This window comes from Zosterops lateralis (genome assembly GCF_965231275.1).
Source record: "Zosterops lateralis genome assembly, chromosome: 26".
NCBI lineage: Eukaryota > Metazoa > Chordata > Aves > Passeriformes > Zosteropidae > Zosterops > Zosterops lateralis.
In genome coordinates this window covers 4,191,992-4,217,144 of record NC_139786.1, presented here as the reverse complement: position 1 = coordinate 4,217,144, position 25,153 = coordinate 4,191,992, and the positions used below count along the sequence as shown (strand labels likewise).

The following is a 25,153-nucleotide window of genomic DNA, read 5'->3' as shown; positions in this document are numbered from 1 at the left end:
AAGGGACGCAGCCACCGAATCCAGGGCAGCGACAGAGCTCAGCTCGGCTCGGCTCGGCTGCTTCCCCCGCTGTGACACCCACCCTTCCCTCTGCCCCGCCGGGCTGGGGGGAGGCCCGGGACCCCCTCCCCAACCTTCCCGAGTGCCCCTAAACCCCCGGATCCCCCCGAGCCGCCCGTGCCGCCCTTCCCCTGCCCCCGGCACCTCCCGTCCCGCACCTGGGCTGGGGGAGGCGGCCGTGCCGCGCTGCCCTTCGCCTCTCCTCTGCGGAGCCGGGAGCGGGAGCTGTTTGTCCCCGCTGTCGCCTTCCCCTGGTGCTGCCGCACACCGGGGGCTGCCCAAGCCCGGCTGCCGCTCCCGGAGCCCCCCCGGAGCATCCCCCAGCCCCGGGAGCTCCGCAGCGCCGGTCCCGCGGGGCGCCGGGGGCTGGCACGGCTGGGGGGGGCCGGGCAGAGCCCTCGGCCACCTCCCGCGTCCCCGCTGTCCCCGCTGTCCCCGCTGTCCCCCGGGTGGTGGCAGGGGGCCCTGCCGTGCCCGCCGCGGGGGCGATGCCGGGGGCCGGGAGCGGGCGCTGAGCCGGGAGGGGCCCCCGGGACGATGCTGAAGTTTCGGGCGGACCGGAGGGTGAGGTAGGAGACCCCAGAGGTGCTGGGGGGGAGCCGGCGGTGCGGGACCCTCGGGCCGGGCAGGGCTGCTGCATTGCGGTGCTCGGGAGGCGACGGGGACCGGGGACTGCTGGAGCGGGGTCAGCCCGGCCGCGGCTCCGGGCGGCGCTTCCCGCAGGGCTCGGGCTCTTCCCCAGGCTGGGGGCAGCTTTGGGGCGGGGGGAGGCAGCGCGGGGGGTGCCGGAGGAGCCGGGGGCGCTGCGGAACGGGGCTGGGGGCTGTCCTGCCCGCGGGGACGGTCCAGCTGCGGGGACAGGGCGGGGATGGAGCGGGGGACACCCAGCGGGGGGTTCGGGGATTTGGGGGGGCCCGGAGCAGCCGGTGGGTGCTGGCAGCGCCCCCTTCCCACGCCCGGCGCTTTTGGGGCGCTGCTCTCTCTCTCAGCATCGCGCCCTCCCCGCGCCTCAGCGGGGACGGGACCTGCCCCAGTTCCCGGGATTTGAACCCCTCCGAGGGGATTCCCCGGCCTGGAGAATAGGAAAAGCTGCAGAAGCCCCGAGGCCGCACTGGAGCGGGGGCCGGGCACTGAGGGTCACTCCGGCCACGCCAGGCGGGCACTGGGGCGGCTCGGGGAGTGAAACCCGCCCCTTGTGGGGCGCACACACATCCCCCGGGTCCCTGGGGTGCCCTGAAAACCCCGATCAGGGGCCGGGCTGGGACTGCCGGGGGCGGCAGCTCAGCAGCAGCAGCAGCGCTGCTTGGGCTGTCAGGGGTTAATGCCTCCCGAGCCTGGGATGGGATGGGATGGGATGGGATGGGATCCATGGGATGGGATGGGATGGGATGGGATCCATGGGATGGGATGGGATGGGATGGGATCCATGGGATGGGATGGGGATGGGATGGGATGGGATGGGATGGGATGGGGTGGGATGGGATGGGATGGGATGGGATGGGATGGGATGGGATGGGATGGGATGGGATGGGATGGGATGGGATGGGATGGGATGGGATGGGATGGGATGGGATGGGATGGGATGGGATGGGATGGGATGGGATGGGATGGGACGGTCCTGGCAGCGGCGTTTTCTCGCTCAAACTTCCCCCGCTCTGCTGACGAGCAGGAGAGGTGGTGGCTGCGGGCCCGGGGGGGCTCCGTGTCCCGGCGGGTTCGGGAGGGAGGGGATGGGTTCCGCTGTGAAATTCCTGCGATGGAGCCCTGAACCCCGTCCCTTCCCCCCGAGCACCCCGGGAAGCGGCGTGGGAGGGGGTTCTGGGGTGCCTGGCAGTGCCACCCCTGTGAGACAGGGGACAAGGTGCCAGCTGAGCCTGGGACAGCCCTGTGACACCCCTGCTGGCACTGCCAGGGGGCCCTTCAGCTGCGCCCAGTGCCAGCGAGGCAGCGACTGCTGGTGTGGGGAATCCTGGGGTGGTGTTTGGGGTCTGACTGGCCCTGGACTGGTGTTTGGGGTCTGGGAGGGTCCTAGGATGGTGTTTGGCATCTGAGTGGCTCTGAACTGGTGTTTAGAGTCTGAATGGCCCTGGACTGGTTTTTGGGGTCTGAAGGGGTTCTGGGCTGGTGTTTGGGGTCTGAGGAGGTTCTAGACTGGTGTTTGAGGTCTGGATGGCCCTGGACTGGTGTTTGGGTCTGAGTGTTCCCAGCCCCGTGCCCAGGTGACCCCGCTCAAAGCCTCGAGGTGCTTTGGAAAAGGCTTTGAGAGCAGCCAGGGGAGGAGGTGACACTGGGGACACGGCTGCAGACACAGCCCCGGCTGGGCCATGGCTGCTGCTGCTGCTGCTGCAGTGACCTGTGAGTGTGGCCAGCGGTGACAGCTGGGCTGTGACAGCAGCAGGCCCTGGGCACCTCCTGGGAAATGCCAATGAGATCTTTGAGTGTCCAGGGAAGGGGCTGGAGCAGCGGAGGGAGCTGGGAAAGGGGCTCAGCCTGGAGAAAAAGACCCTCAGGGCATCCCTCAGAGGCTCAGGGGGGACCCTCTGCCTCTCCCTGACGGGAGGGGACAAGCAGGGAGGGTCAGGCTCTGCCCACCACCCCTGGCAGTGTCCAGCTTAGTGGATGTGACACTTGGGGACACGGTTTGGTGCTGCTGGGTGAACGGCTGGGCTCGGTCACCTTGGAGGCCTTTCCAGACTAAACGATTCCATGACTCTGTGATGCTGTGAAGGATTCTAAAATGTGGGATTATTGGGGAGAAGGACCCTAAAGTGTGGGATTATTGGGGAGAAGGACCCTAAAGTGTGGGATTATTGGGGTGAAGGACACTAAAGTGTGGGTTTATCGGGGTGAAGGACCCTAAAGTGTAGGATTATCGGGGTGCTCGGGGCAGGGCTGGGGATGCCAGCCCTGGTGCCAACCCTGGTGTTGGCGTGGAACCAACAGAGCAGCAGAGGTGGTGCCAAAGGGACTCTGTGGGTGACTTTGTGGGGGGCACGGGGACTCTGTGAGGGACATGGGGACTCTGTGGGGGACTCTCTGGAGGATATGGGGACTCTGTGGTGGACACAGGGTCTCTGTGAGGGACTTTGTGTGGGACATGGGGGCTCTGTGAGGGACACAGGGACTCCATGGTGGACTTCACTGGGGACATGGGGACTCTGTGGTGGACACAGGGACTCCGTGGAGGACATGGGGACTCTGTGAGGGACTCTGTGGGGGACCTGGGGACTCCTAACAGCCACCACTGTCCCCGCAGCCACAATGAAAGGCGGAACACCTTCCTGCACCCAGTGACGGGACAGCTCCCCGAGAACACCTCAAGGCTTGACTTGCCCAAGTAGGTCGGCTCAAAGTCCCCTCGGTCCCGAGCAGATCGGGGTGGGGGAGGCAGGAGGGGCTGGGAACGGCGGAGGTAATGACTCAAATCCACTGATTTTCCTCTCTCTGGTATCCCAGACAGAGCTCGGACATGTCCAGCAAGGCGGGCAGCAAGCGCCCGGCCACCGTCCCCAGCGAGCCCCCCAACCACGCCATGGTGGCCGAGATGCCCCCAGAGCGCCCCGGCGGCCGGGTGAGTGCCCGGGACAGGGTGACACTGCTGTCACCAGCTCAGAGTGACAACCAGAGCCCCCAGGCCGGGGCACTGAGCGTCTCCTCTGGCCCCCCGCAGGCTCCGCGCTCCTCCCGCAAGGGCATCGCCTTCGGGAAACGCTCCAACTCCATGAAGAGGAACCCCAACGCCGCTGTCACCAAGAGCGGGTGGCTCTACAAGCAGGTACCCGCCCCGTGCCGGCCCTTCCCGGCCCCGCAGAGCCGCAGCCGGCTCTCACTGCCCCTCTCTCGGCAGGCCAGCTCGGGGGTGAAGCAGTGGAACAAGCGCTGGTTCGTGCTGGTGGATCGCTGCCTCTTCTACTACAAAGGTACAGCCACCCCCGGGGCTCTTGGCCACCCCCCTGGTGTCACCAGCACAGTCTGTGCCCAGCCCTGTTTGTGTTTTTTTCCTGGTGTTTTCCACGCCGAGGGGTTAATCCCGAGCTCTCCCCGCCTCCCTGGCAGCTCCAGGGCTGGCATCAATAATTGAGGAGGTTGTTTGTGAGCCAGGGCAGAGCAGCAACAGGCAGTGGGAGCCGATCCCACAGGTGGGGCATGAGGGGGGCAGTGCCGGGGGGGTCCCCTCCAGGGGTGTAACCCCAGGATTCACCCCCATTGCAGACGAGAAGGAGGAGAACATCCTGGGCAGCATCCCCCTGCTCAGCTTCCGCGTGGCCGCCGTGCAGCCCTCGGACAACATCAGCAGGAAGCACACGTTCAAGGTCAGTGCCTGCGCCGGGGCTGGCGGGGGACACTGTGCCACTGCCGCGGTGGCACCGGCCTGGTGGTGGCACTGGGGTGGCACTGGTGATGCTGGCAGGGTCCTCGCTGCTCTGGTGGCTTTCTTGGTGGCGGTGCATGGGGCACGGCTGGGGTGAGCCCTGCGGGATGGAGCTGTGTCTGCTGGGGGAGTGGGGACAGAGCAGTGTCCCCATGGCCACCACCCCTCTGCTGGGGGAATGGGAACAGAGCAGTGTCCCCATGGTCACCACCCCTCTGCTGGGGGGGAATGGGGACAGAGCAGTGTCCCCGTGGTCACCACACCCCTCTGCTGGGGGGGAATGGGGGACAGAGCAGTGTCCCCGTGGTCACCACACCCCTCTGCTGGGGGCATGGGGACAGAGCAGTGTCCCCATGGTCACCACCCCTCTGCTGGGGGGAATGGGGGACAGAGCAGTGTCCCCATGGTCACCACCCCTCTCTGCTGGGGGGGAATGGGGACAGAGCAGTGTCCCCATGGTCACCACACCCCTCTCTGCTGGGGGGCATGGGGACAGAGCAGTGCCCCCGTGGTCACCACCTCCCTCTGCAGGGCCCTGCTGGGGGCTGCCACCCCTCTCCCCACCTGCTTTCCCCTCTCCATGGCTGCTGTCCCCACTGGCCTGTCACAGAGCTGTCCCCAGTTCCCGCCCTGTTTTAGCTGCATGACTGGCGAGTGTCACCATAAAGGGGTGACCCTGCCACGGGTGGGGCTGGAGAGGGGAGCAGGGAGAGGTGATGGCAGCTGCTGCTCCATCCCTGGCAGGGTCTGAGCTCCCCTGGCACTTTTTGGCACCGCTGGGCACCTTTGGCATCCCTGGGCACCTTCCCCAGCCCAGCTGCTCGTGGTCAGGGGTCACTCTGACACTCCCTTCTTGATCCCAGTGTCCCCTCCCCGTGTCCAGAGCCAGTGCTGGGCACCCCACAGGGCACCCCGAGTTTTTCCCAGTCTAAGGGAGGGGTTTGTGTAGCTGCCCCACCTTAAACCTGAATTTAGGCTCAGCTGAGTGGGGTTTGAGGAGAAGGGATGGCAATGGGTCACACATGGGGTCTGCCCTGTGCCTGTGCTGCTGTCACTTTCTGCAGGTGACAGCAGGGAAGTGACCTGGGGGTGTCTAGGGAAGGGTTTGGAGAGTCCTGAGGGAGCTGGGGAAGGGTCTGGAGGGTCCTGGGGGAGCTGGGAAGGGGCTCAGCCTGGAGAAAAGGAGCTCAGGGGGAATTTGTGGCTCTGCACAACTCCCTGACAGGAGGGGACAGCCGGGGGGGATTTGGGATCTTATCCCAGGGAACAGGGACAGGAGGAGAGGGAACGGCCTCAGGCTGGGCCAGGGGAGGCTCAGGGTGGAATTCCAGCAGGAATTTCCTCATGGAAAGGGCACTCAGGCCTTGGAAGTGCCCGGGGAGGTTTGGAGTGCCCACCCCTGGGGGTGTCACCTGGGGGTGGCACTGAGTGCTCAGGGTGGGGATCAGGCACAGCTCGGACTTGATGATCCCAGAGGGATTTTCCAGCTTTAATAATTCCACAATTCCACGAAATCTCTGACACTGATGGGGAAAAACATCACAAAGCTGTTGCTGAGCCCAGCAGCTCCTGGGCTGGGGAGGACAGATTTATCCAGGGAAGAGCAGAGAGGTTCCCACCAACACTGCCACTGACCTCGTGTCTGTGTTTCCTCCTCCTCCTCCCTCGGCGGGCGAGGATGCCGGGACAGGAGGGGTTTCCTGGTGCACCCACCACGCCAGCACCCAGCCACCACCACTAGGTACTACCAACACCTCCTCGTGTTTCTGGTGCATGCAGAGGCTCAGGGACCCCCCGGGCTCGCTCCTGCTCTAATCCCGGGGATGGATCCCTTTGATTTCACCTTCTCCTCTGCCTGCAGAGCTTGCAGAAGTGCATGGGGAGGGGGCTCAGGAGGTGACCCTATGGCTGCATGCTCCGGGGAGGATGGAAACTCAAGGGAGGGGTTTAATCAGACCTCTTTTTACTCTTTTAGTTAATTTTATTTATTTTTTTTTTAAAGAGATTGAAGCCTTGAAATTCTTTCAGGAGGAAAACTCCGACTCCTCCCTTTTCTTCCTCCTCGCTTTCCCCCACCCCTTTTCCACAGGGGGGAAGGTGGAAGCTTCAAAAGGGCCCTCAAATAAAGGCTCCTTCCAGCACGTTCTGGGCAGAGAGCAGAACATCTTGGATCAAAACCGAATCTTTTCCTCCCAAACTATCTCCTGGGTCCAGAAACCACCTTCCCCCTCAGCCTGCATGGATGATGCTCCTCTGGTGCTGCTGCTCTTGCTGGGACCTCTTTGCCACCCCAATATTGGGGTGCTGCTCCTCTCGGGGAGGGAGGGCTGCTCCCAAAAAACTCCCTGAGGGCGTCTCCAAGGGGGATAAAACCCCACGGGGAGGGGCCTGCAGAGCTCCCAAAAAACTCCCTGGAGACAACTCCAAGGGGGATAAAACCCCGCTCTGAGGGGCCTGCAGAGCTCCCAAAAAACTCCCTGGGAGTGACTCCAAGGGGGATAAAACCCCGCTGTGCAGGGCCTGCGGAGCTCCCAAAAAACTCCCTGGAGACGACTCCAAGGGGGATAAAACCCCGGTGGGAGGAGCTTGCTGAGGACCCAAAAAAATCCCTGGGAGTTACTCCAAGAGGGATAAAACCCCACTGTGCAGGGCCTGCAGAGCTCCCAAAAAACTCCCTGGAGACGACTCCAAGGGGGGTAAAACCCTGCTGTGAGGGGCCTGCAGAGCTCCCAAAAAACTCCCTGGGGGTGACTCCAAGGGGGATAAACCCCTGCAGATTTGCCCTCTCTCTGGGTGGGGAAGGATCACTCCTGGCACCTCCCGGAGCAGCAGGACGGGGGTGCTGGGCTGGCAGCAGAGCTCTCACCGCCGTGTCTGTGTCTCTGTGCCCCCACAGGTGACGGTGTGCTGGGTGGAGGAGCTGCTGGCGGGTAACGGGCAGCCCCTGTCTCCCCCCCAGGCCGAGCACGCCGGCATCCGCACATACTTCTTCAGCGCCGAGAACACGGAGGAGCAGGAGTCCTGGATCCAGGCCATGGGCGAGGCTGCCCGCGTGCAGATCCCCCCCACGCAGAGGTCAGTGCCACCAGCCCTCCTGGGTGTCACAGCGTGGCTTTTTCTGAGCGTAGCTAAGGCTTTTCTAGACCCCAGGCAGGCTCTCCATAGAGCAACTGCTGGAGAAGGATTCGGGCAGTGATTCGATCTCACACAGCTACACACGGTACAAGGGTGGCTCAGCAGAGGGGCAGGGGGCTCCCAGCCCCAGAGCAATTCCAGCAGGTGTTTATTCTGTGTGCCAAAGGTGAATCTGGAGCAAAAGAGGGAGAACATGTGGATTTCTCCAGTTATACAGGGTCTGAGGTTCGTGGGTGGTACAGGGGGCAGAGCAGGGGACAAGTGGCCATAAGGAAGAGAGGAACAGGACACCCGGCCCCATATTCAATGGGGAAACAGGGAAAGGGGAGACCATGGGGTGGGTGATGCACTTGCCAAATCCAGAGAGAAGATTGCACAAGGTCTGCAAGGATCCACGGGGGAGAAGCCTTTTGTTACACCTGGGAGGGAAATCTTTAACCTTCACCTTTCCAGGGCAGGGCAGCTGGAAATTCCTTTAATGGCACAAAAGACTCCACACCTGGGAACATGGTGCATCCCCCAGGGATGTTTGGGGGGCATGGGGGACACTGGAGAAGGGATGACCTCGTGAGGCTCAGGGAGGGATAGGGCTGGGAATGTTCCTGTTTGGGCACCACTTGTGAATGGCCCAGGGGGCTGGGGCCTGACCTGGAATGGTGCAACCTTCCCAGAGAGAGAGGGCTCACAAGAGACAGCCTTCCAGGGGTCTGGGCAGTCCTCCAGCCACGGGGTAACCTCAGCAAGGCTCAGCCTGTGGCTGCAACTGATCAGCTCTCAGCAGTGATTCAGTTCTTAGCAGTTATCCAGCTCTTAGGCAGGTTTCAGCTCTTAGCAGTGGTTTCTGCTCTCAGCAGTGATTTCAGCTCAGCAGTGATTTCAGCTCAGCAGTGATTTCTGCTCTCAGCAGTGATTTCTGCTCTCAGCAGAGATTTCAGCTCTCAGCTGTGGTTTCAGCTCTCAGCAGTGATTTCAGCTCTGCCTTGTGAGGTCTCCCAGCTGACTCAGGGACAGAGAGACAGGAGAGTTGTGTGGCGATTCCGCAGGGTAACCTTTATTATTATCCAGCCCCCTGCCAAGGTGGCCAGGGATGGCGGCTCCCCATTGAACTGGGCAGAGGCTGGGGGATTTATAGGGGAAAGCAAAGGTGGTACCAAAGGGGAGAGACCAATGGCTTAGAAAGAATCTACATGGGTATATCAGAGCATGATGTGATCTCACCATGACCAGGCAGAACAGCCTCATCTAAGGGTTCTCTCTCCCGGGGAGGGCTGGGATGAGCTGATCACAGCCCATTCAAGGGACATCCTTCCGAGGCAGAGGCTTGGCAGGCTCCTCTGCCTCCACAGACACTGGCCCTGGCCACCCCAGGGGCACTGGCCACCCCAGGGGCACCGTTGGGTGTCAGTCACCCCTCTGTGGTGCCACCCCAGGGGTGCCACCAGGGCATTGGTGACCCCTGGGCATTGGTGACCCCTCTGTGGTACCATTCCAAGGGCACCACCAGGGCGCATGTGACCCCTCTGTGGTGCCACCCCTGGGGCACCGCCAGGTGTCAGTGACCCCTCTGTGGTGCTGGGACATGGGTGACCCCTCTGTGGTGCCGGGACATCGCTGACCCCTCTGTGGTGTCTCGGCACCCGCAGGCACGAGAAGCCGGACTCGGAGAACATCCCCCCCAGCAAACACCACCACCACCACCATGCCCAGCACCACTGCAACGCCGCCCACCGTGAGCACCCCAAGGCTGAGCCCGATGCCAAGACCCGCGGCGAGGGCGACGGCCGCGGCTCCGAGAAGACGGAGCGGAAACCGTCGGAGCGGCCGGACGCCAAGAAGGATCCTCTGGCCAAAGCCAACGGCCTGGGTGGGCAGGAGGCCCCCTCGGAGCCGGGCAGTCCTTACCCCGAGGGGCCGCGGGGACCGGCCGGTGCTGAGCGGCCGGTGCAGCCCAACGGGTGGCCGTACCCCTCGCCCAGCCGGCCCGGCAGCACTGCCTTCCCCCCGGGAGGTGACGGCGACAGCGGGGCCCAGCGCCGCGGTGTCACCCCCAGGTCCCACCCCGAGAAGGTGGCGCAGCGCAAGAGCTCCATGACACAGCTGCAGCAGTGGGTGAACTCCCGCCGCGCCACCGGGCCCCCCGAGGAGCTGCGCAGGTGAGCGGGGGGAACGGGATGATGCTTTGCCCCCTTGGGGTTGGTGCTTCTCTGGGAGGAAAGTCTTGGTTTTTGCCTGGGGTTTTGGAGGAAACCTTAAATTTGACAGGGTTTTTGGAGGAAAACCCTGGTTTTGCCAGGTGGTTTTAGAGGAAAACCCTGCTTTTCCCAAGGATTTTTTTTGAGGAAAACCTTGAAGAAAAACCCTGATTTTGCCAGGGGGGTTTTAAAGCAAAACCCTGTAGTTGCCAGGTGTTTTTTTTTAGAGGAAAACCTTGGAGAAAAGCCATGATTTTCTGTGGGGTTTTTTGGAGGAAAACCCTGGTTTTACCAGCTATTTTTGGAGGAAAACTTGCACTGACTTCATCTCAGGAGTTTGAGGAGTGGGGGGATACAGCCAGGACACCCCCAGGGATGTGCCCAGGCAGCGCCTGAAGCTTTCCTGCTGTCCAAACCACCTCCTCTCCCCGTTCTCCAGCCCCACCAGGTTTTACCCCGTCTCCCGCCGGGTGCCCGATTACTACTCGCCCTACTCGCCCCAGTACCCCGAGGAGTACCAGTACTACCCGCCGGGCGTGCGCCCCGACAGCATCTGCTCCATGCCCGCCTTCGACCGCCTCAGCCCGCCCTGGGTGCTGGAGGACAAACGCCACTCCTTCCGCAACGGGGGTCCCTTCCACCCCGCCTTTGGCCACCAGGATGTCCCTCTGTGGCTGCCGGCGCCCACCAGGCCCCCCAGCTACCTGGACGAGGTGGAGGCGGCCTCGGGCTCGCTGCGGAGGATGTCGCTGCAGCCGCGGTCGCGCTCGGTGCCGCGCTCGCCCAGCCAGGGCTCCTACGGCCGCGCCAGGGTTTACTCGCCCGTGCGCTCGCCCAGCGCCCGTTTCGAGCGGCTGCCGCCCCGCGGGGACGAGGTTTACGCTGACCCCGCCACCTTCGTGATGCGCAGGTCCATCAGCTCGCCCAAGGTGGGCAGCGGGTGGGGAAGGGCTGTGGCGGTGTCCTGGTTGTGTCTGTCCCCCTCTGTGTCCCCTCTCTGTGTTCCCCTCTGTGTCCCCTCTGTGTCCCCTCTGTGTCCCCTCTCTGTGCGTGGCTCGGCCTCAAAGGGCCGCTGAGCACAGGGGTTGTAGGAAAGGGTGGGTTTGGGATTCCTGTTGCTGTCCCACAAGGATTGCCTGGTGTTTGTTCCATGGGATGGGATGGGATGGAATCCTTGGGATGGGATCCATGGGATGAGATGGGATTTGTGGGATCCATGGGACAGGATCCATGGAACGGGATCTTTGGGATGGGATCCATGGGATGGAATCCTTGGGATGAGATCCTTGGGATGGGATCCATGAGATGGGATGGAATGGGATTTGTGGGATCCATGGGATCCATGGGACAGGATCCATGGAATGGGATGGGACCCCTGTGATAGGATCCTTGTGATGGGATCCATGGGATGGTATCGATGGGATGGGATCCATGTGATCCATGGGATGGAATGGGATGGGATGGGATGGGACCCATGGGACAAGATCCATGAAATGGGATGGGATCCTTGGGATGGGATCCATGTGATCCATGGGACGGGATGGGATCCATGGGACAAGATCCACGAAATGGGATGGGATCCTTGGGATGGGATGTGGTGCTCAGGGTCACCCCAAGATGTGCTCCCAAGCAGGGTGCACTGATGTCCCTCTCCTGCCCTCTCCTGTTCTTTCTCCTGCTGTCCCCTGTCCCTGACGTTGGGGTGGGGTCCCCTCTCTCCACAGTACGATTACCTGGGTGACAGGCGGCCCGTCCCGGCCGGGGTGTACCCCTACCACTTCCCGGCGTCCCCCACCATCCACGACAAAATGGTATGTACCCGCTGTCCCCTGGGGGTGACCCTGTGACCCTGGGGATGTGGGGCACTTTGTGGGGTCCTCACTCAAGGTGGTCAGGGAGGAACCAGTGCACCCCAGGGGCAGCTTGGTGGGTCAGCACTGGGCCTTTCATTGGTGCCTCCGGTCCTTCCTGGCCATTCCCGAAGGAAATCCATGTGGGAATTCCCTCTGTAGCAATGGGACACCCTCAGACCCCCAGGGTGCTCTCTGGCTGAAGCCAGCACTCCCCCCAAACCCCTCCCGCTCTGCTTCCTCACATCTGGCCACAGCTGCTTCCTTCTCCTGCCTCGTGTCCCCTCCCAGAGCTGGGGGGTGACACTGGGAGGTCCCTGCAGACCCCAAAACCTTGGGACAGGACCACCAGAGAGGAGAGAGAAGCTCGAATTTCACCACACCCCACCCATGCCACCCATCCATGCCCGCAGCCGGAGGCAGGGCCTCCCCAGGATAAAAAAACCCCAAAAAATATAAATACCAAACCAGCTGCCCAGAGCCCTTGGGGCGCATTCCTGGCACCATTCCCGGCTCCAGGGGGTCATTCTATAGGCTCCCCCCACCCCTTAACCGCTTTTGCTTCTTCTTTTATGTGTTTTCGCTGCTCGTTTCTTGCCTGCTGGCTCCTGGTAGGATGAACTTTTAGACCTTCAGTTGCAAAGAAACCTAGAATATTTGGACCAGCAGGTAGGCGGAGCTGGCTGCCAGCCTCACCTCGCCGGCTGCTTCTTGTCCCCTCTCCATGTCCCTGTCCCCCTGCTGCCATCCATCCTCACCCCTCTGGCATCCCAGCAGCATCCCAGCAGCATCCCAGCAGCATCCCAGCAGCACCAGTTGTTCTATTTTTTTCTTTTTGGTTTCGCTTCTTCCATCCTCTGCATCCCTAGGGCCGCTCATCACTCGGCAGAAAATTCCTCTCCCGGCCTCTGGCAGTGCCTCGGTGTGGTGTGGTGTGGTGGAGCATTTTTGGGGTTTTTTTTGGGTGGATTCAAATATTTCTGGGGGGTTGAGCTGGAGTTGTGAGGGTGCAGAGGGTCTGGAATCCCCCAGGTGCTGTCCCCAAGCTCAGGGGTGGCAGGTGACCCGTGGGGACCTGTGGTCGTGGTGACCCCTTGGGGGTGAAAAGTCCAAAAACCCAGCGGCGCTCAGGGGGTTCTTGGAGGGGGTTTTTGGGAGGAAAATCTTGGGTTTGCCAGAGGTTTTTGGAGGAAAACTTTGAAGGAAAACTCAGATTTTGCTGGAAGGTTTTTGGAGGAAAACCTTTTATTTTGAATTGGGGTTTTGAAGGAAAACCTTGATTTTGAATGGGGTTTTTGGATGAAAACCTTGATTTTGAATGACATTTTGGAAGAAAATCTTGGAGGAAAACCCTGATTCCAGGGAAATCCCTGGGGGATGGATGGCAGGGGGGTTTTTAGAGGAAAACCTTGTATTTGCCAGGGGTTTTTCTGAGGAAAACCTTGGAGGAAAACCTTGATTTTGCCAGGGTTTTTTATAGGAAAACCCTGTATTTGCCAGGGTTTTTTTTGTTTGGGTTTGGTTTTTTTTAGAGGAAAACCTCAGAGGAAAACCCTGTATTTGCCAGGGTGGGTTTTTTTTGTGGGTTTTTTTTGTTGTTGTTGTTGTGGTTTTTTTTTTTTTTTTTTTTTTTTTTTTTTGGTTGATTTGTGATGGATTTTTTGGGCTTTTTTGGTTTTGTTTGTGGTTTATTTGGTGGGTTGTTTTGTTTTGTTTTGTTTTAGTTTTGAGGGGATTTTTTGTTGTTTTTTTTTTTTCTGAGGAAAACCTCAGAGGAAAACCCTGATTTTGCCAGGGATTTTTTTAGAAGAAAACCCTGATTTTACCAGCTATTTTCAAAGGAAAACTTGCACTGACTTCACTCCACCAAGGTGGAGAGGGGCGATACAGCCGGGAGACCCCACAGGGACATTCCCAGGCAGCGCCTGAAACCCCAACCGGGCACAGGAGCCGCATCCCGGCCAGGCTGGGCACGGTCCCATCTGGCTGCACATCCCCGGTGGCCCGGGAGCCCTCGCTGCAATAAAAGCTCCCCTCGCTGCCTCGCGGCGCTTTAAAAACGCTCCCTAAAAAGGTTTGGCATCTCCTCCTCCTCCTCTCCCAGCGGCCTCTGGAGAGGTTAATTCAGAGTGACGCTGTCAAGGGCCTCTTGTCAAACATCCTCCTGTTCTGTTTTCTCTCTCCTTCCGCCCCCCGGCTGCGGCCCCAGCAGGGTTTGGGCCCCGGTTTGGTGACAAAGTGTTGTCACCTTTTGGTTTTCAGGGGTCCCAGGGCTTCCTGCTCAGGGCTGGGGGCTCTGGGATGAGCTGGGTGGAGGCCAGGTGCTGGTGGCTCGAGTGGCTTTGTCACCTGGATGGTGCTGGAGCTCAAGTGGCTTTGTCACCTGGCACTGGTGACTTGAGTGCCTTTGTCACCTGGACAGTGCTGGTGGCTTGAGTGGCTTTGTCACCTGGATGGTGCTGGAGCTCAAGTGGCTTTGTCACCTGCCACTGGTGACTTGAGTGGCTTTGTCACCTGGACAGTGCTGGTGGCTCGAGTGGCTCTGTCACTTGGCACCGAAGGAGCTCGGCCACCACTGGCTGTGCCCAGCTGGTTGGGGACACTCCTGTCCCCATAGAGTGGCACCAAACCGTGCCTGGCAGCAGGGATGTGCCATTCCTGGTGCCACCTGGAAAAGGGGACACTCCTGTCCCCATAGAGAGGCACAGGCCGTGCCTGGCAGCAGGGACGTGCCATTCCCAGTGCCACCTGGAAAAGGGGACACTCCTGTCCCCATAGAGTGGCATCAAACTGTGCCTGGCAGCAGGGACGTGCCATTCCCGGTGTCACCTGGGTACGGGGACACTGCTGTCCCCAACACCAGCTTTCAGCCACCTCCCCAGTACCCAGTGTCCATTTTCAGGGCCATGCCAGCCCTGGCTGGGCACAGAGCTGTGGGGCAGTGCCAGGGCCTGTCCGTGTGTCCGTCTGTGTGCCGGGCCATCCCCGTCTGTCTGTGCCACCTGCCCCGAGCTGCCTCTGTTTGATCCGTGCTTTCCTCCCAAAAAAATCACACCAAAAGGAGCAACAGCAGCACCAGGCCACATCTGGAGCCCCTGGGCCACCTCAGGGGGTGGCACTTTGCATTGCCCAGGGCTCCTGGAGCGGTCACGGCTGTCACAGTGTGTGTCCCCGCTGACCCGTGTCCCCTTTCCTTCCCTGTGTGCCGCAGATGAGCGAGAGCGAGACCCTCATCACTATGGTGAACAGGATGGTGGAGACCTCCTCCCCTAGGGCCCAGCTCTACATGCAAGTAAGGCTCCGGCCACCAGGCCCTGCATGGCTTGTGCCTGGGCGGCCGTGCCGGTCACCCGGTGTCACCTCCTGCCACCCGGGGTCACCTGCTGTCACCCGGTGTCACCTCCTGCCATCGCCGCGGCATCCCGGCACATCCCGCTCTCGGGGGAACGCGCTGCTCCATCCCAGGCTTTGCTGTACCCCATCCATGAGCCATTCCCAGCCGGCAAATCCTCGTGCCTGCAGCGCGAGGTGGGGACCGAGCTGTCCCCGGGACTCCTGGGGACAGAGCCACCCCCAGGGACTCTTGGGGACAGAGCCACCCCCGGAGACTGTCAGGGACCGAGCTGCCCTCGGGAACTCAGACAGAGCCACCCCTGGGGACTCTCGGACAGAGCCACCCCCAGGGACTCAGATGGAGCCACCCCTGGGGACTCTTGGGGACAGAGCCACCCCTGGGGACTCTTGGGGACCGAGCTGTCCCCGGGGACTCCTGGATGGAGCTGCCTCTGGTGAATTTTGGGGACCAAACTGTCCCCGGGGACTCTCGGACAGAGCCACCCTGGGGACTCTTGGGGACACAGCCACCCCAGGGGACTCTTGAGGACAGAGCCACCCTGAGGACTCCTGGGGACAGAGCCACCCCAGGGACTCTTGGGGACAGAGCCACCCCAGGGACTCTTGGGGACACAGCCACCCCAGGGGACTCTGGGACGCGCGGATCTTGGCTCGTCCTTGTTTTTCAAGTAGAAGTTGTGGGGTGACGTGAATGCAGCTCCTAAACCAACAGAATAATTCCTGGAACAGGCCCAGGGAACAGCCTTTCCCCTCTCCTCCTGTCCCCAGCCCTGGGACATCCCTGCATGGGACATCACATCTCTTGGGCCCCGGTTGTGCTGCCCTGGGCGCTTCCTCAATGGGATTTTCCTACAAAAAGCCGGCGCCTGTTCCCATCCGCTGCCGGCAGGGATGTGCTGGAGGGTGAATCCTCCGCCTGGCCGGGCTCCCTGCCCGGGGGCCGCTCCATCCCCATCCACCCGGCTCTGCCTCCGGCCCCGCGGGCATTTCCCACATCCGCATCCATTTGCATCATCCCGGAGCTTTTAAAAGGCTCCGAAAAACCTTCTCTGCTTTCTAGCAAATAATGATCCCTCCCCTCCTTCCTATCTCGAGCCTTTCATCTCCAGCTCTGGGGAGGCAGTTAATTGCCGAAGGTCCCATTAGTAATTGAGATTTCCAGGAAAGGAAAATGACTCACGGGAGAAGCCGGGCGGGGGTAAAACAGCTGCTGATTTATCGGTGCTCCCACTCCCGCCGAGGTGCAATTACAGCTCGATGGCGCTGCCTTTTGTTTTCCCTGCCGCCGGAACGGGAACGGCGGCGGTGAATGGTACCCGAGGAGAGGCTGCGGCTCCATCCCAGTGACTCCCAGTGACTGATGGGGAGCGTCCATCACCTCCGGGGCTCCTTTTCCCGGCTGGCAGGGATGGGAGAGAGGGGCCGGGAGCTGCCTCCCCTTCCCTGGGCGCCCCCGGGGAGGGCCGGGCTCAGCCCTCGCTCTGTTTGCAGGTGACGCCGTTCCCGGAGCCCTACAGGGACACCCTGCAGCCCTACAAGATCAGCGAGCAGGACACCGATGTAAGAGCCGGTCCTGTGCCCCCTCTGTGCCCCCTGTCCCCCCCAGGCAGAGCTTTGTGCTCCTCGGGGATAAACCTTCCCCTGAGTTTGGGTCTTGCCCCATCTCCCAGTTTGTCCCATGTCATCCCCAAGTCCCTGCAATGACCATCTATGACCTCTGTGACCATCACCCTCATCAATCCCCTCAGTCCTGCCTGAGTCCCAGTGGGATTCTTATCCTGCTCATCCTCTCCCCTGTTTCTCTTTCCCCCGCTCTGGCGCAGAAGCTGCTGGGGAAGCTCTGCGAGCAGAACAAGGTGCTGCGGGAGCAGGAGAGGCTGGTGCAGCAGCTCCGGGCTGAGAAGGTACGTGGTGGCACCTCAGGTGGTCACACGGGGACATGGGGGTGGCACCTGCGTGGTGAGGAAGTGATGTCACCACGGGAGGGGTTGGGTTGAACCTGGATGTGCAGGTGTGAGTGTCCCCTGCCACCCTGAACCTGGACATCCAGGTGTGAGTGTCCCCTGTCACCCCTGAACCTGGACATCCAGGTGTGTGTGTCCCCTGTCACCCTGAACCTGGACATCCAGGTCACAGTGTCCCCTGCCACCCTGAACCTGGACATCCAGGTGTGAGTGTCCCCTGTCACCCCTGAACCTGGACATGCAGGTGTGAGTGTCCCCTGTCACCCTGGACCTGGACATCCAGGTCACAGTGTCCCCTGCCACCCTGAACCTGGACATCCAGGTGTGAGTGTCCCCTGTCACCCCTGAACCTGGACATGCAGGTGTGAGTGTCCCCTGTCACCCTGGACCTGGACATGCAGGTCACAGTGTTCCCTGCCACCCCTGAACCTGGACATGAAGGTGAAAATGTCCCTTCTCACCCTGAACCTGTGTGTGTCCCTTGTCACCCTTAACCTGAACATCCAGGTCACAGTGTCCCCTGTCACCCTGAACCTGGACATCCAGGTCACAGTGTCTCCTGCCATCCCCCGGTTGAAGGGACATTACAAACACCTCGTTCCACCTCTGGGCCGCTATCCCAGCTTCCCCAAGCTGGCTTTGGACACTTCCAGGGATGCTGCAGCCTCATCTTGGGGACATTTCTGAGCTGGGGGAGAGGCTGTGACATCCCTGGTGTGTCACTGACCTCGTGTCTCCGTGTGTCCCCACAGGAGAGCCTGGAGAGTGCCCTGATGGGGACGCACCAGGAGCTGGAGATGTTTGGGAGCCAGCCCGCCTACCCAGAGAAGCTGCTGCACAAGAAGGAATCGCTGCAGAACCAGCTCATCAACATCCGTGTGGAGCTGTCCCAGGCCAGCACGGTAACAGGATGGATTTGGGTCCTTTTCTTCCCCTTCCCAGATGGAAAACAAACAGAGAATCCCCCCTGGATGGCTGCAGGGACAAAGTAAATTGGGCACCCTCCAGGTGCCACCTCAGCTCCTGGTTCTGTCTCTTCTGTGCCTCAGGCTCCTCAGAGCTTGTCCCCACTGCTGCCACCCCCCTCCCCAGCCCGGGGGGCTGTGCTGGGTGTCCCCCCTGATCCCCCCACTGTCCCCTCAGGCCCTGGCAAACAGCACAGCTGAGTATGAGACCCTGGAGAGCGAGGTGTCCACCCTGCACGATGACCTCTGGGAGCAGCTGAACCTGGACATCCAGGTGAGAATGTCCCCTATACCTGGGCATCCAGGTGAGAATGTCCCCTAAACCTGGGCATCCAGGTGTGTGTGTCCTCTGTCACCCCGAAACCTGGGCATCCAGGTGAGAATGTCCCCTGTCACCCTGAACCTGGGCATCCAGGTCACAGTGTCCCTTGTCACCCTAAACCTGGACATCCAGGTGTGTGTGTCCCTTGTCACCCTGAACCTGGACATCCAGGTCACAGTGTCCCTTGTCACCCCTGAACCTGGACACCCAGGTGGTGTGTCCTCTGCCACCTTTAACCTGGACATCCAGGTGTGTGTGTCCCTTGTCACCTTTAACCTGGACATCCAGGTGAGAATGTCCCCTGCCACCCCTTAAACCTGGACATCCAGGTGTGTGTGTCCCCTGTCACCCCTGAACCTGGACATCCAGGTCCCCTCCACCCCTGGGGTCCCCATGGAGATGAAATCCCCCTGTACCCCCCACCAGTGGGTTCTCCGTGCCCAGCCCTCATGTCCAGCTTTGGCCACCGAGGGTGACACTGAGGGGACAGCCCAGAGTCCCCCCAGCTGTCCCCAGCCCGGGTGGGTTCCTGGGGAGCAGATCCCGGCCTTCCTGCAGGACAAAAACACTGGATAGGATGGTTCAGGGTCAGTCAGATCCTACAGCTCAGTTCAGGGCTGGGGTCCAGCCTGGTTTGGGGTTGGCCCCGGTGTCCCCAGGACCCCTCTGAGCTCTGCCTTTCCCCGTCCAGAACGAGATGCTGAACCGGCAGATCCAGAAGGAGATCTGGCGGATCCAGGACGTGATGGAGGGGCTGAGGAAGAACAACCCCTCCCGTGGCACCGACACCGCCAAGCACAGAGGTGACAGGGGGCTGTCCCTGGGCTGTCCCTGTTGGGCTCCTGCTCGTGGGGGGGAGGATTATCTCGTTATTATCCTGTCATTAATTATCTCATTGCTGCTCCTTTCCCTCCTGCAGTGGCCCTGGGCGCCTCGGGCACGTACAGCTCCAACAGCCCCGCCAGCCCCCTGAGCTCTGCCAGCCTCACCAGCCCCCTGAGCCCCTTCTCCCTCATCTCTGGCTCCCAGGGATCGCCCACCAAGCCAGGCCCTGGCGAGGTCAGTGACCCTGCTGTCCCCTCTTTGTCACCAGCAGGGGATGGGGGCACCGGGCACGGCGCTGCCTCCCCTGGTGGCTCTGCCTGGGGACAGCGTTTTGGTGACAGGGATGGGCCCCGCTGTCACCTGGTGGCTTTGGGGTCCTTGTGGGTCCGGAAGGACAGGAGTTGCTCAGCTCCAGCTTTTGGCTGCTCCTGGTGCCACCAGGGCTGGTGTCACCTTTGTGCACAGGACATTTATTTAGGGTGGAATTTGGGGACTGCCCAACCCTGCCTGACCGGACAGAGGTGCTGCCAGTACCCCCGGGGGCTTCACTTGGACAGCCCCCCAACCCTGCCTGGCACTGGGGACAAGTGGGACAGCGAGAGGGACCCCCCGGCGTCACCCCCTCCTCCTCCTCCATCCCTCTCTCCAGGACGCGTTTCTGTCACCTCGGTCTCTTTTCTAACTCTGTCTCTTCCTTCTCTGCTCTGACGCCTCCCGCTCCCGCCCGCCCCAGGAGCCGGGCCCGCCTCGACCTCCCCTCCCCAAGTCCTACGTGCCCCTGGAGTCTCCTCCGGCCGTTCCTCCGCTCCCCAGCGAGAGCCGCCTCTGGCCCTACCCCGCCTCCCCTTCCTGGCACCAGGGCGGCGGAGAGGCCAAGCGGGGACAGGTACCGAGCGCTGCGGGGCACCGCCACCCTCCTCCTCCCGTTCCCTCCTCCTCCTCCTCCTGGTGGCAGGGATGAGGCAGGAGCCGGAGCCCCCCGCCCCAAATCCACCCCTGGCGCGGGGACAGCTCTGCGTGCCACCACCCCTCGTGTCCCCAGCGGGTCACCGCGCCCTGTGAGCGCTCAGGACAGGGATTGTCCCCTCCTGCTCCTCCTCCTCTTCCCGGGGAGGTTGTCCCTGGTTGTCCCCTCTGCTTTGCCCTGTCGCTGTCGCTGTCTTTCGGTGTCGCCGCTCCCCGGGTGGCGCTGGCAGGCTCTGAGCCCTCAGCTCCAGGGAAAACTGGGATTTGGGAATTCCCGGTGACATCTGGGCCGTGTGTGGGGACACAGAGGTGACACGAGTGTTCTCACAGCCAGGGGTGGGGATGTGTGGCCGTGGACAGGCGGTGGCTGTGCCGAGCTGGGAGGGGACACGGTCCCAGCACAGGTGGCACAGTGGTGGCTCTGTGTGGCTCCAGGGGTGTCAGGGTGCCTTTAGGGGGACACACGGGGCTGCTGGGCCTGTTGTCACACCCTTCTGTCACCCCAGCAGCTCCCGGGCTGTTCCCATCAGGGGAAGGATCCCAAAAATGTCCCTTTGCTGGCTGTCCTGCCCCTGAGTGACCCCACGGGCACAGGGTGCTGCTGGGGCCCAGCACAGAGCCAGGATGTCCCTGTCCCCGAGCTCCTGGGGGCTGGGGAGGGATTGTCACCTTGAGGAACCTCTGTCCCTTCCTGTGGCGACAGCGGTGGGTGCCCAGCCCTGACATGATGGGACACAGCAGGGACAAGAGCAGGGCCCCTTCAGCGCCTTTCCCCAAAATTTTGGGGTGGTCTGGTCCCACCTGACTGCAGTCCATGGAGAGTGTCCATGGTGTGTGTGTCACCCCAAGGGCAGCGTGTGTCCCCTGTCCCTGTGTCCCCAATTTGCCACCCCAAGAGCATCAGGCGTCCCCTGTCCCTGTGTCCCTGATTTGTCACCACAAGAGCAGCAGATGTCCCCTGTCCCTGTGTCCATGGAGCATGTCCCTGGTCTCTTTGTCACCCCAAGAGCAGTGGGTGTCCCCTGTCCATGTGTCCCTTATCTGTCACCTCAAGGGCAGCAGGTGTCCCCATCCCTGTGTCCCTGGTCTGTTACCCCAAGGACAGTGAGTGTCCCCTGTCCATGTGTCCATGGTCTGTCACCCCAAGAGCAGCGGGTGTCCCCATCCCTGTGTCCCTGGTCTGTCACCCCAAGAGCAGTGGGTGTCCCCATCCCTGTGTCCCTGGTCTGTCACCTCAAGGGCAGTGAGTGTCCCCTGTCCCTGTGTCCCTGGTCTGTCACCCCAAGGGCAGTGAGTGTCCCCTGTCCCTGTGTCCCTGGTCTGTCACCTCAAGGGCAGCAGGTGTCCCCTGTCCGTGTGTCCCTGGTCTGTCACCCCAAGGGCAGTGAGTGTCCCCTGTCCGTGTGTCCCTGGTCTGTCACCCCAAGAGCAGCGGGTGTCCCCAGGCACAGCATGGCCCAGGGCTGGGGTTCACGGTGACCTTTTCCCTCTCCCCAGCCCAAACCCGGCCTGGAGCAGAGCAAGAAGGAGCCGGCCCGGCCCGGCCCCGCCAGCCCCGCGCCCGAGGGGCTCCCGCAGGGCCGGCCCGAGCAGGACGGCGACAAACAGGCGGCTCTCAACAAGGGTACGGCACTGGCGACACCCGGCGGGACCCCGGGGGTGGCGCTGGGACCTTCCCCTGGGTCACCCTGGTGTCGTGGTGTCCCCGCAGTGGGAATCGTCCCCCCCAGGACCAAATCTCCGGCGGAGGACGAGGTGGTGCCCAGGAGGAACGGGCTGGCCAACGGGCTCAGCTCCCGGGTAGGGCTCGGCTGGGGGGTCTGAGGGCTCAGCTGGAGGGGTTGAGGCTCGGCTGGGTGGGCTGGGGGCTTGGCTGGGGGGTCTGGGGGCTCAGCTGGAGGGGTTGAGGCTCGGCTGGGTGGGCTGGGGGCTTGGCTGGGGGGTTTGGGGGTTCGGCTGGAGGGGTTGAGGCTTGACTGGGTGGGCTGGGGGCTTGGCTGGCAGGGCTGGGGCTTGGCTGGAGGGTCTAGGGGCTCGGCTTGGGGGGCTGGGGGCTTGGCTGGGGGGTCTGGGGGCTTGACTGGAGGTGCTGAGGACTTGGCTGGGGGGTCTGGGGGCTTGGCTGGAGGATCTGGGGCTTGGCTGGAGGGGCTGGCAGCTCAGCTGGGGGGTCTGGGGCTTGGCTGGGGGGTCTGGGGGCTTGGCTGGAGGGTCCGGGGGCTTGGCTGGGGGGTCTGGGGGCTCGGCTGGGGGGTCTGGGCAAGCCTAGGGGGGCTCTGCTGCAGCCTGGGGACAGGAGCCTGTGGCTCCAAGTGTCACCATCCACCTCCTGGAGACCCCCGGGATGAATTTAGCACCTTCCTCCCCATCCCTGCCATGACACCCCTGGAGTGACATCCCAGGAGTGACATCCCAGGAGTGACACCCCGGGGGGGACATCCCAGCGGCTCCCGGCAGAGGGGGGTGGCACCAGTAGGATGTCACCGGCCCCCAGCGGGTGACCCTGGGGCTGTCCTCGTCCCCAGGAGAGACCCAAGAGCGCCGTGTTCGCCGCCGAGACCAAGGTGAAGATGAGCGTGGAGGAGCAGATCGACCGCATGAAGCGGCACCAGAGCGGCTCCATGAAGGAGAAGCGGCGCAGCCTGCAGCTCCCCGGCCCCCAGCAGCTCCCCGGCCCCCAGCCCGAGCCCCCCGGCACCAAAACCCCCTCCTCCTACAAGGTGGTGAGTCCCCCGAGCCAGGCGGAGGGAGCTGGGGGGGACACCGCGGGGGTGGCACCGGGGGACATCGCGTCACCCCGTGGGGACTCTGTCGCTCCCGCAGGTGCGGCGGCACCGCAGCATCCACGAGGTGGACATCTCGGACCTGGAGGCCGCGCTGCGCTCCGACGAGCCCGGCAAGGTGTACGAGACGCCGCAGGAGGAGATCGCCCGGCTGCGCAAGATGGAGCTGGAGCCGCAGCACTACGACGTGGACATCAACAAGGAGGTGAGGACTTGGGTGGCCTCAGGGTGGTGACAGCGTCCCCTGGCCTCAAGGAGCATCGTGGGGATGTGTCCAGGTGGGGAAGGAGGGGACGGGCCCCCAAGTGTCCATCCTGCTGTCCTCAGCTGTCCACGCCGGACAAAGTGCTGATCCCCGAGCGCTACGTGGAGCTGGAGCCGGAGTCGCCCCTCAGCCCCGAGGAGATGAAGGAGAAGCAGAAGAAGGTGGAAAGGATCAAGACACTCATTGCCAAATCCAGGTGAGGCTGAAGCACCCGCACCAGCCGTGCCAGGGGTCATCCTGAGGGGGACTGACCACCCACCTGCACCCTGCACCCTCCCCTGGGCACCCTGAGGGGAACTCACCACCCACCTCCATCCTGCACCCTCCCCTGGGCACCCTGAGGGGGACTGACCACTCACCTGCACCCTGAAACCCTCCCCTGGGCACCCTGAGGGGAACTCACCACCCACCTGCACCCTTCTCTAGGCACCCTGAGGGGAACTCACCACCCACCTCCATCCTGCACCCTTCCCTGGGCACCCTGAGGGGGACTGACCACCCACCTGCACCCTTAAACCCTCCCCTGGGCACCCTGAGGGGGACTGACCACTCACCTGCACTCCTTCTCTGCCCATTCTAAGACCACCCACCCACCTCCACCCCATCCCCACCCATCCCAGGGGGAGCCTACCACCCCTCTCCTTCCCACCCCACCCCATCCCACCCCACCCCATCCCGGGGGTCCTGGTGGGGGGCTGACCCCGGGTGCTGTTCCCAGCCTGCAGAATGTCATCCCGCTGGCCGAGGGGGAGGTGGACACCCCGCAGGACCCTGAGGTGCAGCTGCAGGAGCAGGAGAAGAGGATTGAGATCTCCTGTGCCCTGGCTGCCGAGGCCTCGCGCCGTGGCCGGATGCTCTCGGGTGAGGAACGGGGGGCTGGGAGGGTGGGATCCTGCTGATCCCGGGACAGGGAGGTGCCAGGAGGGCAGAAGGGTGGGATCCTGCAGATCCCGGGACAGAGAGGTGCCAGGAGGGTGGGATCCTGCAGATTCCAGGACAGGGAGAGGGCAGGAGGGTGGGATCCTGCAAATCCCAGAACAGAGAGCTACCAGGAGGGTGGGATCCTGCAGATCCTGGGACAGGGAGAGGGCAGGAGGGTGGGATCCTGCAGATCCTGGGACAGGGAGGTACCAGGAGGACAGGAGGGTGGGATCCTGCAGATCCTGGGACAGGAGGTACCAGGAGGGTGAAAGCAGGTGCAGATTTGGCAGCAGGGCAAGGGGTCAGTGGGCAGGAGAGGAGTCAGGGAGAGGTGATGCCAACAGCCCCTGGGGCTGCCTGCCCTGAAATCCTGGGATGGAGCAGCCATTCCACAGCTTCCAGCACCTTGTCAGGAGGGTGGGAGTGCCTGGCGAGGTGGCATGAGGTGGCATGAGGTGGCACCCTGTACAGGGGGGTTGTGGTGTCACCCCGTGCCCAGAGGGGCTGTGGTGGCACGGGCTGGCACGTTGTGGCTGTGCATGGTGGCGCTTCGTGCTGGGGGGGATTGAGGTGGCACGCCATGCCCAGGTGAGCATGGTGACATCCTGCACCTGGCTGACAGTGGTGTCACACTGTGCCTGTGTGCCCGTGGTGTCACACTGTGCCTGTGTGCCCACGGTGTCACACTGTGCTCAGGTGCCTGTGGTGTCACACTGTGCCTGTGTGCCCACGGTGTCACACTGTGCCTGTGTGCCCGTGGTGTCACACCGTGCCTGTGTGCCCACGGTGTCACACCACGCCTTGTCCATGAGGAGCCCTGCCGGGAGCTCACGTGTGCGTGCTGTGCCCAGCTCTGACTCTCTGCCCTGCCCAGCTGTTGCTCCTTTTCCTGCCAGCTGCTCCTCCTTCTCCTGCCAGCTGTGTCTCTGTCCCCTGCCAGCCGTGGCTGTTTGTCCTGCCAGCTGCGACTCTCTCTTATGCCACCTATCGCTCTTTTTCCTGCCAGCTGTTGCTCTTTTTCCTGCCAGCTCCTCCTCCTCATCCTGCCCAGCCGTGGCTGTTTGTCCTGCCCAGCCGTGGCTCTGTCCCCTGCCCAGCCGTGGCTGTTTGTCCTGCCCGGCCGTGGCTCTGTCCCCTGCCCAGCCGTGGCTGTTTTCCCTGCCAGCTGTGACTCTCCTT

At 62.5% G+C, this 25,153-nt stretch overlaps 2 protein-coding genes and 1 long non-coding RNA gene across 16 annotated transcripts in view; 1 reads left to right on the top strand and 2 right to left on the bottom strand.

The window, feature by feature from the left end:
- LOC310919239 overlaps positions 1 to 25,153 on the bottom strand; it is a 190,737-nt gene that overhangs the window by 80,349 nt on the left and 85,235 nt on the right. The gene's annotated exons all lie outside the window — the stretch shown is intronic.
- SOX13 (SRY-box transcription factor 13) overlaps positions 1 to 25,153 on the bottom strand; it is a 156,009-nt gene that overhangs the window by 53,552 nt on the left and 77,304 nt on the right. The window lies entirely within an intron of this gene.
- The window catches only part of PLEKHA6 (pleckstrin homology domain containing A6), a 39,722-nt gene that overhangs the window by 13,851 nt on the left and 718 nt on the right, over positions 1 to 25,153 (top strand). For 5 of the 14 annotated variants that reach the window (XM_083878404.1, XM_083878408.1, XM_083878402.1 and 2 more), the window contains exons 2-22: positions 3,317 to 3,397; positions 3,517 to 3,835; positions 3,908 to 3,980; positions 4,273 to 4,373; positions 7,329 to 7,507; positions 9,211 to 9,720; positions 10,199 to 10,688; positions 11,484 to 11,570; positions 12,225 to 12,278; positions 16,455 to 16,523; positions 16,787 to 16,867; positions 17,680 to 17,829; positions 18,071 to 18,166; positions 18,906 to 19,017; positions 19,134 to 19,273; positions 21,503 to 21,629; positions 21,717 to 21,805; positions 22,531 to 22,728; positions 22,829 to 22,993; positions 23,116 to 23,249; positions 23,772 to 23,914. In XM_083878404.1, coding sequence (XP_083734530.1) covers positions 3,530 to 3,835; positions 3,908 to 3,980; positions 4,273 to 4,373; positions 7,329 to 7,507; positions 9,211 to 9,720; positions 10,199 to 10,688; positions 11,484 to 11,570; positions 12,225 to 12,278; positions 16,455 to 16,523; positions 16,787 to 16,867; positions 17,680 to 17,829; positions 18,071 to 18,166; positions 18,906 to 19,017; positions 19,134 to 19,273; positions 21,503 to 21,629; positions 21,717 to 21,805; positions 22,531 to 22,728; positions 22,829 to 22,993; positions 23,116 to 23,249; positions 23,772 to 23,914 — 3,304 coding nt within the window. In that variant the 5' untranslated portion in view covers positions 3,317 to 3,397; positions 3,517 to 3,529. Of the gene's footprint in view, positions 1 to 3,316; positions 3,398 to 3,516; positions 3,836 to 3,907; positions 3,981 to 4,272; positions 4,374 to 5,153; positions 6,174 to 7,328; positions 7,508 to 9,210; positions 9,721 to 10,198; positions 10,689 to 11,483; positions 11,571 to 12,224; positions 12,279 to 14,820; positions 14,902 to 16,454; positions 16,524 to 16,786; positions 16,868 to 17,679; positions 17,830 to 18,070; positions 18,167 to 18,905; positions 19,018 to 19,133; positions 19,274 to 21,502; positions 21,630 to 21,716; positions 21,806 to 22,530; positions 22,729 to 22,828; positions 22,994 to 23,115; positions 23,250 to 23,771; positions 23,968 to 24,016; positions 24,656 to 25,153 lie in introns of those variants that run through there. The other 9 variants (XM_083878403.1, XM_083878414.1, XM_083878409.1 and 6 more) reach the window with 6 other exon arrangements.